The 16279-nt window shown below is 59.9% G+C and overlaps 6 protein-coding genes across 6 annotated transcripts; 4 read left to right on the top strand and 2 right to left on the bottom strand.

Moving 5' to 3' along the window:
- Nucleotides 1-63: 63 nt before the first annotated feature.
- Nucleotides 64-1095, bottom strand: ACA1_182060 (uncharacterized protein; the record flags this gene model as incomplete). The annotated part of the gene is made up of 1 exon (XM_004345799.1): nucleotides 64-1095. One exon carries the CDS (start codon nucleotides 1093-1095, stop codon nucleotides 64-66), a length of 1032 nt encoding a protein of 343 aa, XP_004345849.1.
- Nucleotides 1096-1397: 302 nt separating this feature from the next.
- On the top strand, nucleotides 1398-1583 carry ACA1_182050 (uncharacterized protein; the record flags this gene model as incomplete). The annotated part of the gene is made up of 1 exon (XM_004345798.1): nucleotides 1398-1583. One exon carries the CDS (start codon nucleotides 1398-1400, stop codon nucleotides 1581-1583), a length of 186 nt encoding a protein of 61 aa, XP_004345848.1.
- Nucleotides 1584-1708: 125 nt separating this feature from the next.
- Nucleotides 1709-6613, top strand: ACA1_182040 (uncharacterized protein; the record flags this gene model as incomplete). Its single annotated transcript, XM_004345797.1, has 18 exons — nucleotides 1709-1834; nucleotides 1908-2043; nucleotides 2150-2268; nucleotides 2352-2521; nucleotides 2641-2858; nucleotides 2988-3079; nucleotides 3212-3319; nucleotides 3505-3632; nucleotides 3701-3775; nucleotides 3866-4023; nucleotides 4137-4303; nucleotides 4379-4720; nucleotides 4847-4948; nucleotides 5043-5227; nucleotides 5337-5561; nucleotides 5663-5861; nucleotides 6004-6240; nucleotides 6341-6613. The coding sequence occupies 18 exons, from the start codon at nucleotides 1709-1711 to the stop codon at nucleotides 6611-6613; spliced, it is 3060 nt and encodes a 1019-aa protein (XP_004345847.1).
- A 111-nt stretch (nucleotides 6614-6724) lies between these two features.
- ACA1_182030 (enoylCoA hydratase/isomerase family domain containing protein) lies at nucleotides 6725-12386 on the top strand (the record flags this gene model as incomplete). The annotated part of the gene is made up of 18 exons (XM_004345796.1): nucleotides 6725-7054; nucleotides 7241-7354; nucleotides 7528-7615; nucleotides 7731-7859; nucleotides 7990-8185; nucleotides 8297-8436; nucleotides 8547-8669; nucleotides 8772-8899; nucleotides 9003-9129; nucleotides 9212-9338; nucleotides 9489-9711; nucleotides 9832-9985; nucleotides 10098-10732; nucleotides 10820-11045; nucleotides 11113-11437; nucleotides 11560-11688; nucleotides 11801-11969; nucleotides 12093-12386. The coding sequence occupies 18 exons, from the start codon at nucleotides 6725-6727 to the stop codon at nucleotides 12384-12386; spliced, it is 3657 nt and encodes a 1218-aa protein (XP_004345846.1).
- A 344-nt stretch (nucleotides 12387-12730) lies between these two features.
- ACA1_182020 (uncharacterized protein) lies at nucleotides 12731-13538 on the bottom strand (the record flags this gene model as incomplete). The annotated part of the gene is made up of 2 exons (XM_004345795.1): nucleotides 12731-13206; nucleotides 13334-13538. 2 exons carry the CDS (start codon nucleotides 13536-13538, stop codon nucleotides 12731-12733), a joined length of 681 nt encoding a protein of 226 aa, XP_004345845.1.
- A 1131-nt stretch (nucleotides 13539-14669) lies between these two features.
- Nucleotides 14670-16225, top strand: ACA1_182010 (uncharacterized protein; the record flags this gene model as incomplete). The annotated part of the gene is made up of 4 exons (XM_004345794.1): nucleotides 14670-14906; nucleotides 14985-15281; nucleotides 15349-15402; nucleotides 15569-16225. 4 exons carry the CDS (start codon nucleotides 14670-14672, stop codon nucleotides 16223-16225), a joined length of 1245 nt encoding a protein of 414 aa, XP_004345844.1.
- Nucleotides 16226-16279: the final 54 nt, after the last annotated feature.

Genomic DNA, 16279 nt, shown 5'->3' with positions numbered 1-16279 from the left:
TTAATCTGAACCAAAGAGCAGCTCCTTTTGAAGCAACTACTTCGTTTCATGTCCAATTTTGTGTCAAGAGGGACAGGCTTGCAGCGAGTAGGAGGTGTTGGTCCAGTCGAGGGCGGCCATCAGCGCCGACTTGATGGCGTCGCGAGGGCTCACACGCCGCACGAGCCGGTAGCCCGCAGCGGCCAGCTCATACCGCCGCGTGGCGTTGGCCACCAGGCGCACCGCAGCGTCGGCCAGTTGGTCGTAGGGCACAAACTCCACCCCGTCGGCCCAGTAGGCCTTGCCCGCCTGGTCGGTCGAGTCCTCCGACAGAACGCTGACGCCAAGCGAGAGCAGGAAGATCAGGCGCGGGGCCTCGATGGGACCCGACGCGGCGTCGAACTGGTGCACGTTGAGCAGCAGAGCGGCGCTCCGCACGAGGGCCACGCGCTCGCGACCCCAGCCCGCACGCGAGTTGTATGGGGGGTAGAACACGGTGAGGTTGCGCTGCAGCAGGGCATTGACCATGGCCAGGCGCCGAGGATTCATGCCCATGAGCAGCACCACGTCGTACGTGTAGGGCTCGTCGAACCGCTTGCGCTCAGGTGGGCGGTGGTCGTCGGCCGGGTCGCCCGAGATGCCCGGGTAGGAGGTGAGGTTGACCACTGCCGGTCGCGCCCAAGCACCGGGTAGGGAAGAAAGCGGGCCGGTCTGGGCCAGGGCGGCCACGTTGGCGGCGCTGTAGTCCCACACGGCGGCCAGGCGCCACAGGGGCAGGAAGCTGGGGTCGTCGAAGCACGGCCGCGGCATGCCGCCCACCACCTCGAGCTGGAAATGGACCACCGACGTGTCGTGGCCGGCCAGCACCGTGCGCAGGATCGCCTCGGCAGTCATATCATTCGTGCAGGCGAAGGTGGTCACGCAAGTGCGCCCGAGACAGCTCTCCGGGTAGTTGCGGGGGTGGTCGAGGCAGCTGGGCCACTTGGGCGTGTTGACGTCGACACCGTGCCCGCGCAGGCCGTGTACCACCCAGTCCTGCACCTCCACGAAATACTGGTTGACTCGCTCGTTTTCGTAGCGAAGCACGGAGAACTGGCGGGCCGTCGAGACGCACATCGCGGGCGGGTAAGGTGGGTGTTGGTCTTCTTCTGCTTCCATATAGGGCATGAGCTGACCCCAGGGGGAGAAGAGACCCATCAATGCACACGCCCACGCGCCAAATAGAGCGAGAACCAGGCCAAGGGTGCCCCTGCCCCTCGGTGCCATCCTTGCGCGGGAAGCCACCACAACCAGCCGTACTGGTACAAAAACAAAAAAACAAAAACAATCCAAAAAAACAACTTACCAAAAAAGGATCTATCAAGAAACACACAAAGAAACAAAGAGAAACAAAGAGAAACAATATCACAACGCACAAGATGCACGAGCTGGATGTGGCAGGGGACATCACTGCAGCGAAGGAGATACGAGTGGCGCTGGTGCCCATCGGAAACATTTCCGAACGCAAGTTCGTGCAGTTCGCCAACCTCATCAAGACCTTCTCCGTCATCGAACTCGGCCTCACCCCCACCCCACCCACCAAAGGCACTCGCCCCTTCATTTAATAAATTCTCATTATTATCATTATTGGATATTTATGAACACTTGATCAATCTTGTATTCATTAATATTATTTATATATCAATATTAACCAACAAAAAAATAATAATAATATCGTCGGGCAGGAACGATGACGAGGAGCGGATCGACGCAGAGGTGGTGGCAGGGCGGACGGGTCTATCCGCGCTTCGTCGACAGCCGCACCACCCACCGCAGCGATTGGGAGGACTTCCAGGTCCACCGCAAGACTCTCGGCGTATGCTCCTCTCACCGCACACACCGCACACATGATAACAGTGATGTGGCACATGGGCTCGCGCGGTCTGCAGGTGGTGGGGATCATCCACTGCGCGCAATGGAGGGACCTGTCGGATGCCTACACCGAGTTCGAGCGATTGCGCCGACAGCACCCGACCGCCGTCGCCGTCACCTGCTTCGCCTTCGAGCCGCGCGACGACCAACCTGGTGCCTATTATTTATATATTATAAATTATTATTTATATTTATTTATTATTCGAGCCGCGCGTGAGCTATTTATTTATTTATCTTTCTTTATTTGTTGTGTGTGCAGACTTTGCCAAGGACAACCTGGTGATGATTCCCAACGGCGACCAAAAGCGGCTGTTGTTCTATCTCAACACGCTCCTGCTCGACTTCATGGCCACCATCCTCAAGGAGCTCGAGACCCTCGTACCCACCCGCTCTCTATGCGTTGTCGCGTGTCGTGTGCGTCGTGTGTCGTGTGAGCTCACGGTGGTGGTTTTGTGGCGCAGTTTGAGAATGAGCAGGCGTGGTCGAGCGCCTACATCTCGACCCCGCTCGACCCGCACAACCCGTCGGCCGACAAGGTGAATCGCCTCAAGAAGCGCAAGGCCGGACGCGTGAACAAGACCAAGGGCGACTACTGCCTTCTCGCCGGCGACCCTCACGACGCCCTGCTCCAGTTACCACACACACACACACACACACCCTTCGCCTGACCACTCACTTTTCGCACACGACACGCACCACCGCACACGCCAACCGCACACACCGCACACGCACACGCACACGCACACGCAGTTACCAGGCGGCGGAGGAGCAAGCGCGGCAGAATGCGGACATGGTGTGGCTGGCCGGCGCGCTGGAGGGCCAAGCGGCGGCGATGATCATGTCGGCCAGCACCACCGAGGCGTGGGCCGACGTGCCCGCGGTCGACGAGAAATACGCCGAGGCGCTCGGGCTCTACGCCAAGTCCCACGCCGTCACACTCGAGCTCGAGGCCTCCCTCAAGCTCGCTGGTACACACCACCTTGCAAGCTTCGTTTGACTGACCGTGCACCATTGACGGATGGTTGACCGGGTCTCTCTCTTTCTCTCTGTTGACGTGCGTTGACTGACTGACCGGAGGATTTGTTGGTCGACCCCAGGGTACCACGCCTGGTTTGGGCGCAAGGTGCAGGCCTTGGAGCTGTTGATGCACGCCCACGCGCTGTCATCGGAGTGCTCGACCCAGGAGAGGGTACGTGGTGCTCATCCAATGTCTGGCTTGGTTGCAAGGCCGCATTAACTGGTTAATGCTGTGGGGAACAACAACAACAATAACAACAACCAACAACAACTGATTGGTCGATGGTTTGGGGGTTCGGCGCAGATCCTGGTGTGCAGTGCCATCGCCGGTCTCTGCCGTCGTCTGGGCTTCAACCGAAAATTTGCATTCTTCATTCGCGAAGCTGCGGCTCTCCACCACAAACTATTCATGGTATGATCGCCCTACATATCGTACATTCCTTCAACACTACCTCGCACGACGCCCTATACCACACGCACAACTCATACACACACACGGAAATGTACACACACACGACACACACACGACACACACACTCACACGACACACACGATACTATGGTACGACACACTATCCTGAATGTTGTCGTGTGGCAGATGTCGACTGCGCACAGTTTGTACCTGGTGACGGCACCCCACTACCAGCTGCAATCGCTGCAGCCCTCGCATTCCCAGAAGCTCGACAATGTCCAGAGCTGGCTTCACCTCCAGCGCTCCCTCCTTCGGTACACAGAGTAGCCGCGTCATTTTTCTTTACTGCCAATAATATTGATAACATTCTTTTTTCGTGTAGAGCGCTCATTGCCACCTCACGAGCGCTCAACGATGCCACGGCCAGCGCTGCCTACGCTCTCGCGCTCCTCCGGACGTACGTGAACTGTTTTATGTTTTATTAAACATATATTCTGTTTTGTTTGTTTTTGTTTGTTTTTTAATTTTATTTCAAAAATTGAAACAGGTTCAAGGGCGACAAGGAGCACGGCGAGGAGCAGGTGGAGCTGGCCACCGAGCTTGCCCGGCTCACCAAGTACACGCCGGCCTCGCCCCACATCGACCCGCGTGGCGCCCTGCCCCAGGTGCTTGGCATCCTGCCCTTGCGCCCCTCCGACGACTTGGGTACCGCTATCATCACAGCGTGTGCCGTGTGTGCCGTGTGTACCGTGTGCGTGTGTCATGTGTCGTGTGTCGTGTGTGCAGTCGCTAACAAAGCGTTGACCACGTTCTGTTAGTTCCGCTGGAGATGCCCAAGACGAAGCCCGCGGTGGCGGTCGACAACGACAATCCGTTCATTTTCACGCCCATGCGGTTCCAGAAGAGCCACTACACGCCGCCCGTCGTGGCCAAGGGCGACCTCGTCACCTTCAAGGCCTACCTCGCCAACCCCTTCGCCTTCCAGGTGACTCACTGCGCCACCTTAACCGCCCAGAACTGCCACCTTAACCATCGCCGCCACCACCTTAACCGCCACTAGGTCCACCTGGAGTCGGTGAGCTTGGCGACCGATGGGGCCGAGTTCGCCGCCTACCCGGTGCTGGCCGTCACGCTGCCGCCGCACGCGGTCTGCCATGAGGTGGTGCTGTGCGGCAAGGCGCTCGCGGCCGGCAGCGTGCGGGCCACGGGCTGCCTCATCCACGCGCTCAACATTCTGTGCCTCCACTCCGTCGACGGCCGCGGCCTGCCCATTGTTGTCGACACCACCCACGCCGGCGCCGACGGCGAAGTGAACGGGCGGCTGCCGCTGGTCGTCGACCTGCCCAAGGTGCCCGAGACCCGCAACCTCCCGCGGGAGGACGGCCCGGAAAACGCCACCGAGGTATGTTCCCGCATATTTCATATATATTGATATATATTCATATAGATTGTTCTATATTGATATGATATGTACATATTCATGTTCGTGTGTTGGTGTGCGTTACGCTGAAACGGCGGCGGTTGCCAGGTGGTGGTCGTGGAAGCGCTGCCGCTCCTCACGCTTTCGACAGTCGGGCCGCCCATCCGACAGCTGGCGTTCGAGAAGCAGCTCGGCGGAGTCGAAATCGAGGTACACACAGACGCAGCACTCATGTGTGCGTGTGCGGTGGTGCGTGCGCGGCCTAAACTGAGCGAATGGAATGGAATGGAATGCACGTCGGCAGGTGCGGAATGTGAGCGGGCTGCCGATCGAATGGATGAACTTGCACGCGCCGGCGGACGGCAGTGACGATGACGGCGCCACCAACTCGGGTTTGGTGTGGGACGCCGACGTGGTGGCCGCCCACCTGCCCCTCGCGCCCGGCCACTCCTTCGTCCTCCCCGTCCGCTTCCGCTTCGGCGTTCACATGTACCACCTGCCCATAATTATCATTATTTATTTAGTTATTTATATATTATCGTATGATTTGTAATTATGAATTTTATCAGTTTTTAATATAAAATAATCGTGATTACAGGAAGGACGGGCGGGTGGTGGTGGAGTACGGCGAGAAGGAGGGCACGCACAAGCGGCACGCGGCGATCGACATCCAGGCCGACCTGCTGGGCGGGCAACTGCCGGTGGTGGTCACAAACCTCAGCGTGCTGCCCTACGGCCGCCTGCCCGCGCTCCCCAACTGCACCGCCCCGCCCGAGGGCCAGGAAGACGACTACGCCGTCTTGCTCTTTGAACTACACAACACGTACAGCCCCGCGCACGACACGACACGACACGATACACACGACACACGCACGACACACGGCACACGCACGACACGAGAGCTAACGATGTGGCGGGTGGTAGCGCGCCGTTGGCGTTCACGGTGCACTGCGCGGTGACGGACCCGGCCAACACGCTGCGCGTCGTGTGCGAGCCGCGATCGCAAAGCAAGCTCGCCGCCGTGGTCCGAAGGCTTCCCTCCGACGGCTCCCTCTCTGCGCGCGAGGCCGCCCTCGCCTGCAAGGCCGGCCTCATCCAACGCGTCTCGCTCTGGTGGATATCGGTACCTCTCATTCCATTGATGTTGTGTGTGTGTGTGTGTGTGTGTGCGTGTGCGTGTGCGTGTGTACGTTTGCGTGTGTGCGTGTGCGTGTGCGATATGGGCGTAAACGTCGCGAGTTGTCCGTTCATTGGATGGTGCACAGTCGTGGGGACACAGGGGTGACATATCGCTGGCCTCGCTGTCGGTGCCGGCGCCCCTCCTGATGTCCGACCCCGTGCGCATCTCCCTCGCCTGCGTCAGCGGCGACGGCGAGACCGACATCAGCGCCGACCCGCGCACAGCGCGCGTCGTGTGCGGCGAGTTCAGCCACGTGCGCGTGCGCGTCGAGAACCGCAGCGCCGCCGCAGTCAGCCTCCTCTTGCGTGTCCAGGCCTACCAGGTACCCGTCGTGATTCATGGCGTGTCGTGCGCCGCGTGTACGTGTGCGGTGGCGCGTGTGTCGTGTGTGTCGTGTCGTGTCTCATTTCTTGCGGGGGCAGAGCACGGACGCGGGCCAGCCGAAGGTGTCGCTGCTCAACAAGCTCCTGTGGATGGGCTCGCTGCACGTGACCTTCAACAACGTGCCCGCCGGCGAGGCGGTGGAGCACACGGTCGGGCTGTGCGCGGTGCAGCCCGGCCGCTACGGCCTGCAGGCGTCGGCCACCAACGAACTCACCAACGACACGCACTGGGCGATCCACCCGCTCACGTTCCACGCTTCCCTTCCCTCCTCCTTCTCTTCCTCATCGTCGTCTCTGGGCTCTCGTAATTAAAATTCAATTACATTTTCTCTCGGCTCACGAAAGAAATCCAAAAAGAAAAGATAGGCGGACATTTATGGTCTCCGTCGGATTTGTTGATCCATTTTCGCTTTGGCCTTGAAAATGCAGAGGGGCGCTCAGGGTGGACGATTTGCTTTCGTTGGAGGGCGGGGCGCCCTGGGCAAGACCATCGGAGGGGGTGCCACCCATCCCGCCCTGGCTCTGCGCAACATGAACAACAAAACCGCTACCGCGGCCTATTCATCGGGCAGCGGATCGAAGGAGGACCGAGATTGGTTCGATTGGAGCAAGTACCGCACCACGTCCTCGAAGTACGACCCGTTTTACCAGCACATCACCACCGATGCCCGGTTCGGCATGAGCGACGTCTGGACTCAGGGCATGGATCCTCCGCAGCCCATTTTCCCCGTCGATGTCAAAGGCCGTTCCAAGGTGCCTTGTGCCTCCGCACAATAATCCCCAATTTCCTGTTCTTTATACTGGCAGCCTCCGCTACGCTGCTGCTGCTCTATCTATCAATCATTCAATTGAATTAATTGTTTTGATTCTACACTCTGCCATTTCTAATCAAATTTGTGAATCCATTCAATCCTCCCTCCCATCTCATCCTCTACGCAGGCGTATTTGCCGGAGGTTCTCTCGCGGAAGCACTACTACACCAAGTATGCCATGCTCAACCGTCCTCAGCAGCTGCACGCCCTCAACCTCGCCACCATCAGGCACCTCACGCCCGTCCTCAAGGCACCATCCCGCTTCTTCTCCTCCTTCTTCTTCTTCTTCTTTCGCGTTCTACTCGCTGCAGTCAAGACAGTCCCTCAGGGTGCTGCGCGTCCACTCTCTCCTAACCAACGTGCTGCTTCTGTCTGCACCGCCGCCGCCGCCGCCGCCGCCACCACCGCGAGCAGAAGTGGCAAGCGCACAAGGAGACGACACGAGCGATCGTGCTGACTTCCTCCACGCCCGAGCACCTCTCTTCGGGAACGGACTTTGTCGGTGCGCGACTCAGTCTTCTTGCTTGCTTGGTCGCCCAACTCGTGGGCTCTCGCGCGTTGTGTGTGTGTTGTGTGTGTTCTGACTTTCGCTGACTGTCGCTGTGGCCGTCTACCAGATCTGCTGCAGGCCGTGCGCAGCGGCAACCAGGAGTTCCCCAAGACCTACTTTAAGGAGCTCTACCAGCTGATCTACTACATCAACTCGCTCGACAAGCCCTTCCTCCCCATCATGAACGGCGTCACCAGTGCGTCTCACGCCTTTCTCATGCTCCTCGTCGCTGTGGTGTGTGTGTGTGTGTGTGTGTGTGTGTGTGTGTTGTGGTACGTGTACGTGCGCTAAACTGTTTATCTGGTGGTCAACGCTCTGCACTCCAGTGGGTTCCGGCGCGTCGCTGGGCTACAGCTCGAACTCGTTCAAGATCACCACCGAGCAGACCGTCTTCGCGCTGCCGGAGGTGGGCATGGGCTTCTTCCCCGATGCGGGCGCCAGCTACCTCCTCCCGCGACTCGCCGACCACGTGGGCACCTTCCTCGCCCTCACCGGCAAGCGCATCCGCGGCTGGGACGTCCTGTACGCCCCCCCCCTCTTTTAAACACCACCCTTCGTGTCGCTTTCGCTTTTTTTTCTTCGTTCTTTACCTCCCCCCCACCCACCCACTGACCTGGTGGCCACTACGATCAGGTGGTCCGGCATCGCGACGCACCTCGTCCCGTCCGATCGCATCCACATCATGTACGACCAGTTGGACCAGCTGCGCGACAAGTTCCATTCGTTCGACCAGATCATCCACTGCGTCCACTCGTCCGCGGCCGACAAGATCGGTACTCACTCTTCCTCCCACTTCTCAGCTCTTGCATGGTGGCCTGCTCATCGTCGTGTCGTTGGTCGTGTGCGTGTCGTGTCGTGTCGTGTCGAACTGTAACTGTTGCAGAGCACCCGTATCTGCTGAAGGAGAAGGGCTACCTCGACATCATCAAGCGCTGCTTCTCGCAGCCCACCGTGCCGGAGATCATGAAGGCCCTCTCGCACGAGAAGCACCCTTGGGCCAAGCAGGGTACCCCTCCAACTTCAACTTCAACTTCAGCCTTGTGAAGTTCTCCGCTCTCTCTCCGCTTCGCTCGAATTGCGCGCTGACCGCGACGCGTCGACTCGCCAGTGCTGCAGCGCCTGCAGGAGCAGTGCCCCCTTTCGCTGGCCGTCACCCTCCGATCACTGCAGGAGGGCGCCACCAAGGACATGGGCGCCGCCCTCCGGCGAGAGTACCGCATCGCGCTGCGCTTCATGGTACGCCTCGTCACACCTCACACCGCCCACCCTACACTCGCTGTCGATTGGTTATTGAGAGAAAAGCGACTTAACGTTGTTGGATTGATCGACCAATCCGCAGCTGTCGCGCGACTTTGCCGAGGGCGTCACGGCGCGCATCGTGGAGAAGAGGCAGCCCAACTGGACCCACAAGTCGGTCGAGGACGTGCACCCCGACGAGGTGCAGGCCTTCTTCGAGTCTCTTCGCGGTACGTCAATTTTCTCTTCTCTCTTTTCTCTTTGATTTCTTTTATTGATCTTTAATGTGGTTGTGTGCTCGGTTGTTGGCAGAGGACGAGCTCGACATCAGGAGCTTGGACGAGGAGCGGGCCGAGGACAGCGCGATCCAGCAGCTGCTCGACAAGCAGCGCCGCTTCAAGAAGATGATGCGCAGGCCCTGGGTTCAGAACGAGGCCAAGTAAGTCCAGCCCTCCCCTCTTTCTGTCCACCACCACCACCACCACCACCACCACCACCACCACCACCACCACCACCACCACCACCACCACCACCGACACGACACACGGGCATTTCTCAGATTCCTCACTTTTTGTTGCACGGCGCACAGGCAATATCTGGCGCAGGAGCTGAAGAGCGTGCAGAAGGAGCTCGAGGCGAGGCAGTCGCAGACCGCGGGCCAGCTGGCCGCGGAGACCGAGAAGCAGCGCGAGGAGTACCAGAAGAAGATCGAGGAGGGACGCGCGCGCAAGGGCGAGGCCCTCAGCTTCCTCCAGCAGCTCGAGGACGAACTCGTTCGCCGTCGCAACGTCGAAAAGGAGGCCGTCACCAAGGTGCCTCCCCACACGCACCACCGCACACGCACCACCGCACACGACGCACACACCACCGCACGCACACGCGTGTCTGGTGCGGAGGTTGACCTTTTTTTTGTTTTCTTTCTCTCGGGTCAGACGACTGTGGACAAGTTGGAGTGGAAGAGGTGGGAGGAGGACATCAAGAACGTGAGGGAGGCCAAGGGCATTCTCACCCTCGACGTCAACACCGAGTACGATGAGCAGCTGCCCACCGCCGCGCTCCAGACCGTTCTCGTCGACGGCATCGCCGGTGCCCTCCCCGTCCACTCTGGAATTCCAAAAACGCCACACACACACAACACACACCACACACAACACACACACAGAGCTGATGATGGTGGTGGTGGTGGTCAACACCGCAGAGGCCCTCTCGGGAACGGAGGACCTGGCGAAGCAGGTGAGCCTCGTGGCGGCGTCGCTCGACACGGCCGGCAAGAGCGCGCTGGAGCTCAAGGAGCACCTGTTCCGCCGCACGCCGGAGGGCGTGGCCGAGGCCGAGGCCGAGTACGAGCGGCAGTACGTGGAGGCGCTCCAGCAGGACGAGCTGCGCCGCACCCTGCGCGAGCAGATGGCCGACATCGACATCGACGCCATCCGGCAGGCCATGAACGAGGACCTGGGCCTCCTGCAGCCCGACGAGCGCGACCAGCTCGACACCCTCCTCTCCAGCACCGAGATCGTCAGCCACGCGCGCCAGCTCCACAAGCAGAAGCAGCGCGAGCAGCAGCAGCAACAGCAGCAGCGGCCCGAGGCCGAGGCGGGCGCGACCGTTGAGCCGGCGCTGACGCTCGACGACATCGCGAAGCTGGTGCTGGGCGGCGACCACAACGACGACGCGGCGCGCGTGGCCGAGACCCGGGCCAAGATCGAGAGCGGCGAGCTGGCGGTGAGCGAGGAGACCTACGCGGCCGCGGTGCAACTCATGCGCGAGCGCTCCCTGGCCGCCGCCGAGCCCAGCGAACGTGCCACCGTCGAAGCCACCTTCGACACTATGCACGTACGTGTCGTGTGTGCCGTGTGTGCCGTGTGTGCCGTGTGCCGTGTGCGCGTGGCGCAAACGGGGGAACTCATGATGGGCTCGCAGGACGAGATCGTGAACGTGGTCAAGGCCAAGGTGGCCGGTCAGAGCCGAGAGCAGATGGTGAACGCCCTGGTCGGCGGTGAGCAGGGCAAGAGCAAGCTCGCCCAGCTCATGACCCAGACCGCCGCCAATCTCCCGCACGACAGCCGCGTCGCCCTGACCGACCCCGAGAACCAGGCCCTGATCCTCGCCGAGTTCCAGGACTTTGCCAAGAACCTCGATTGTACGCGTGCCCCCCTCCAAAGCGACACGACACGACACGACCAACGACACTCACTGGACAAGCGCCACAACAGCAAACGCGTCGGAGGGCAAGGTGCCGCTGTGGAAGCTGGAGGACAAGATCGCGAACGCGCTGGCCAGGCGCGACACGGAGGCCGCGTGGCCGGCCGAGAAGCGCCAGGAGCTGAGCCGCCAGATCGCGCAGGACAGGCAGCTGCGCGACCTCCACGCCTTCCCCGGCCTCCGCGGCGACGACGACGACGGCGCCGATGCTCTCCAGCAGGCCACCGGCCAGCCCGGTTCGTCATCGTCATCGGAGGACCTGGACCTGGGCAAGCTCGTCGACGATGCCGCCTACGAACTCGAGCACGGCCGGCCGGCGCCCATCCCCGTCAAGCTGTACCGTCTTCGCTTTTCTTCGCTCTTCGCTCTTTTTTATTCTTCGTTTTCGTTCTTTCGCTCTTCGTTCTTTGCACGATGCATGCTGGATGCTGATGCGGTGCGTGTGTGTGTGTTTCTAGGATGACGGAGCAGCAGAAGGACGAGTTCGAGCGAAACCAGTCGGACATGGGCCTAGCCAACTACGGCAAGCAGTTCGTGTACGAAAAGTACGCCGACAGGATCGGTCACTTCAAGCGCATCAAAGAAAGGTCCGCTTTTTTCCTGCTTGCGTGTGTGTCGTGTCGTGTGTGCGGTGTGTGTCGTGTGTCGTGTGTCATTTGGTATTGACGATGGCCACGTGGGGTGGTGAACGTTCGCCAGGCAAGACGAGTTCATGTCGCAGGTGCCGGACCCGATTTCTGAGCCGGAGCAGTACCGCGACTGGCTGGTGGCCGTCCGATTGGCCGACCTCGCCATGCCGGCCCTTGAGGACGCCCTCGGCAACTGGATCGACCAGCAGGCCAAGGCCGGCTACAACGTCAAGCCCATCGTACGTCCACCGCACACGACACGACACGACACGACCAACGACACGACACGACCAACGACACGACGACACGACCAACGACACGACCAACGACACGACACACGCTAACATTGCGTCGATGAACAGCCCGAAGCGTTGAGGGACGACAGCGTGGACGGATTTGTGGGTACGGGCAGCGACGACCTGGAGGAGGTGCCGACGCCGACGCCGGCGATCTTCAAGCTGTGGAAGATGGCCACGTCGCCGTCCGCCGAGAGCGACGAAACCGATGCGCCTGTCCCGCCGGTGAGACGGACAGACGACGCCAGCAGCCAGGAGCTCCTCCGCAGCATCAAGAAGAGCGCAACGGCCTCCAAATCCTCCTCGTCGCCTTCCTCCGGCTCTCCCTCTTCCTCCTCCTCCTCGACCACCCCCCAGTAGTCCCTCTTTCCCTTCTCCCTTCTTTCAAAAGCAAGCTTTCTTTTCTCATTCTTTTTATTCCCAGCCTTTGCTTGGCTCAAGGGAAAGAGAAAAGAAAAGGGGGGGGGGTAATAAGACCAACAACCAGTCCACGCAGTATGAAGGTGAGACTGTGTCAACTCAGACAAAGGAAGTGAAGTGCCAAGTGTGTAGGGGCTCATGTTCTTTGCAGTGTAAACGTTTGTTGGTATATTTGCGGTTGCCAGCGCGAGTAGCGAGAGAACAGCATCGCTGTGGGACTCCTGGTGGGATGCTACACGGGGGGCGGGCAATGGCTGGGGCCAGGCCTGGGCCTAGGCTTGGGCTTAGGACTTCTGGGAGGAGATCTTGCAGACGGAGCCCTCCTGCTTCTCCCACTGCTCGACGGTGATGGGCGCGCGGATCTCGTGGGTGACGACCTCCTTCTCCTGGATGGTCTCGTGGATGTGCTTGGTCTGCTCGATCACGTGCGGGATCACCACCTCGCGCTCCACCACGGGCGTGACCTGCTCGATGATCTTCTTGTGGATCGTCTCCTCCACGATGGGCGCGAACTCCTCGCGCTTCTTCTCGATGCCCAGGAACTCGGTCTTGGACTGGATGGCGGGGGCGGCGCCCAGGCTGCGGCCGCCCTCAAGCGGGGTGGGCAGGCCCGTGGCCTTCTCCTGGCGGGTGCCCAGCTCGACCTCCTTGGCGGTCTTGGTGATGAGGGTGGGCCTCACCTCCTTCTCGAGGATGGGCTGCACCACCTGGCGCACCTCGGTCTGCTCACGGTCGATGTGCACGACGGGCTGCACCTTTTCTGTACGTTTTTTAAAGTACAAAAATATAAACAAAAACAATGATTGGTGAGTTTTTATGCAGAGGTTGCAGTGCAATGAGGAATTTGGTGATGAATGTGTGGAATGTTCAGGGAATGTGAGGCATACCGATTTCGATCTCGCGGATGCGCTCGATTTCCTTCTGCGCCTGGCACTGGACCTCCTTGGTGTAGGTGACGCCCTCCTTGACGACGTCGGGGCGCACCTTCTCCTGGGTGACGGTGGTCTCCAGCACCATCTTGTCCTCCTTCTTCTCGGTCGTCGTGGTCTGGGCCGGGGTCTCAGCGGTGAAAATCTGCTTCAGGATGTCCATGGTTCTGTGTATGTGTGTGTGCGTGTGCGTGTGTTGTCATGTCAGCAATGGGTGCGTGTGCGTGTGCGTGTGCGGTCAAGAAAAGTGACTGTACCTGGGTGGTAGGATGGTAGTGGTTGGCTTGAGTTGATGATTGTTGTGGTGGTTGTGGGTTGAATGAATGGGAGGGTGGGAAGGGCGTATTTATGAGGGAGGGGGGTGGGCTTGTGGCCCCGAATTCCCACCGGGTCTCGGGCTTGTTTTCTTCCAGTTTCGAGTCGGCTTCGAGTTTTCATCCGAAGAACGCTCCAACTGAGAATCCTGGGCTTTGGGAAGATTCCACCCACCGTCGTTCTGGGAACTTAGTAGTGTTTGGCCACCAGGACTTGGTCGCCCCAAAAGAACTCCCAAATGTTGGACCAACCAACATCAAGGAATTAAATATTGTTATAGCATTGGACCGCTACACAACGGAATGGGCGGAAGAGCCAATCGTGCAAGGTGATCTTTTGGGAAAGACAAATGGTTAGATCACTCCCAGATCACGGAATCCGAAACCCACATACTCAAACCGGGCGAAATTCCGAATGATTTCTGGGAATTGCTGGAGCGCCGCCGTTTTCCCTCGGCTCTCGGTCGAAAGCGGAGGGGAAGCGAGCCTCGATGTCTTCCTGAGGTTCGTCGGCATTCTCGACTGATCGTCATCCACCAGCGCCGGACAGCCTTGCCACCTTCAATTCAAACGTCCGAAGCCCATCAGCGTAACCATCTCTCGCAACCACTCTTGAAGAAGAAGAAGAGACTTGAAGAGCTGCGTATCCATCCAGCTCAACCCAGACCCAGTAGTTCGTCACTAGAGCCACCATTGAGGTGCATGCACTACCCACACTCCATCTTCTTCTTGTGAAAGAAGGCTTTACTCGTTTGTTGTAGAAGAAGACGCTAGGCTGACTCGACAAGCGTTGGTGGGTGCAGCGCCCACCGAAACAGATGTTCTCCATTCTACGCGACATCCTAAGTCCTACTCCGCCGGCCTCGTACGTTCAAGAAGAAGCGACGGCCATTTCTACGCCATCTTCTACTTCGACCTCTACTTCCTCATCTTCTTCATCTTCTTCTACGTCGGCCGCGTACGCGGTCGAGGAGTCAAAGATGAAGAGAGCCCGAGACGAACTGATGGCGAAGGGTGTCAAGTCGCAGGAGGAAGAACGAGCTGAGGAAGACCAGGAGAAAGAGATGAAGAGGAAGAAGGTGGAGGAGGCGAAGGTGAAGGTCATCGAGGGACGCACGGAGAAGCACTTCGAGTGCATGGAGGAGAAGGTCCTCGAAAAGATACACAAGATCGAGACCACCCGCGTACAACCCATCATCCACCGCGACCGCTACCAGGTACCCTCCACCACCGCACACACCGACACGACACGCGCTCATGGAATGTGAACAATGCACACAACACACAACACACAGGTCGAGGTGCACCAGATCGTGCAGCCGATCATCGAGAAGGTGACCAAAGCGACGGTGCTCGAGATCAAGCCGCCCATCAGCGAAGAGCTGGGCACGCGGGTGGTGGAGGCCACGTTCGAGGCCGCGCAGCCGGCCGTGGCCGGCACCACGGTCATCAGTCCCGCCCAGCCGCTGCCCGTCCCGGCCGAGAGTCGGTCGGAGGTGGTGAGCGTGGTGCAGCGCCACGAGGAGCTGCCGCCCATCGTCGAGGAGACCGTGCACCGCAAGATCGTCGAGCGCATCACACCACTCATCCTGGTACTGCCACCGCACACGACACGACACGACACGCGCTGATCGATTATGTGTTGTTAAAAAAATGCAGAAGGAGATCGTGCTGCCCAACATGGCGCTGGTCGAGGCCTTCCCCGAGGGCGTCGTCACCAGCGACGGCACCACCATCCACACCCAAGGCACATGCCTCCAACAATTCCCAGAATAACTCACATTTCCTACATTCCTTGAGCGTGTGCGGTTGCTGACGTGTGTCGTGTTGTGTGTCGTGTCGTGTGCGATTGACAGTTGGTGCGCCGGTGGTGATCGAGAGGCTGGTGATCCGCGCGGCCACGGAGTCGATGGAGGAGCGGCTGCAGCGCCTCGAAGCCAAGGCCCAGCGCAAGGCCCAGAAGCGCGCCGCCAAGGAGCTGCTCAAGGCCGAGCGCCGCGCCTCCAAGCTCGAGCTCAAGGCCCAGAAGCGCGCCGCCAAGGCCGAGCGCAAGGCCCTCAAGCGCGTGCTCCGCGAGCAGGAGCTCGTCGTCGAGGCCGAGCTCGCCGTCAAGGCCATGCACGAGCGCGAGCGCCAGCGCCAGCAGCAGCAGGTCGTCGAAGGAGTCGCGGTCAAGGAAACGACGACGGTGCCGGCCGTGGTGGTGATGGACATCGACGAGGCGGCCAAGGAGAAGGGGAAGGGCGGGGTGGAGGTGGTTACGACGGTCGACGAGGCGGTGGTGAAGAAAGTGGAGAAGATGGAAGGGCCGCCTTCAACCGCGGTGGCCAACCTGACGGACAAGTCCGTGGTCAGCACCAAGCTGAAGAACTTCTCGCCGCTGATCGTGACGAGGTCGGGGAGCCAGCAGGAGCTCGAGCTGGAGACGCAGCCGCAGCCGCAGCTCACCAAGAACCAGAAGAAGAAGAAGCAACAACAACAGAAGAAGAAGGCGGAGGCCACGGCTGGCGTAGAGACGCCCGAGCAGGTCGTCTAAAGCTGTGCGCCTTGTGTGGAGAGGTGGAGAGTTGAAGGGCCAAAATACATGATC

Source organism: Acanthamoeba castellanii, assembly GCF_000313135.1.
Source record: "Acanthamoeba castellanii str. Neff unplaced genomic scaffold scf7180000084745, whole genome shotgun sequence".
NCBI classification, from domain to species: Eukaryota; Discosea; order Longamoebia; family Acanthamoebidae; genus Acanthamoeba; species Acanthamoeba castellanii.
Note: the sequence above shows the minus strand (reverse complement) of the source record. Positions and strands in the feature narration are given on the sequence as shown.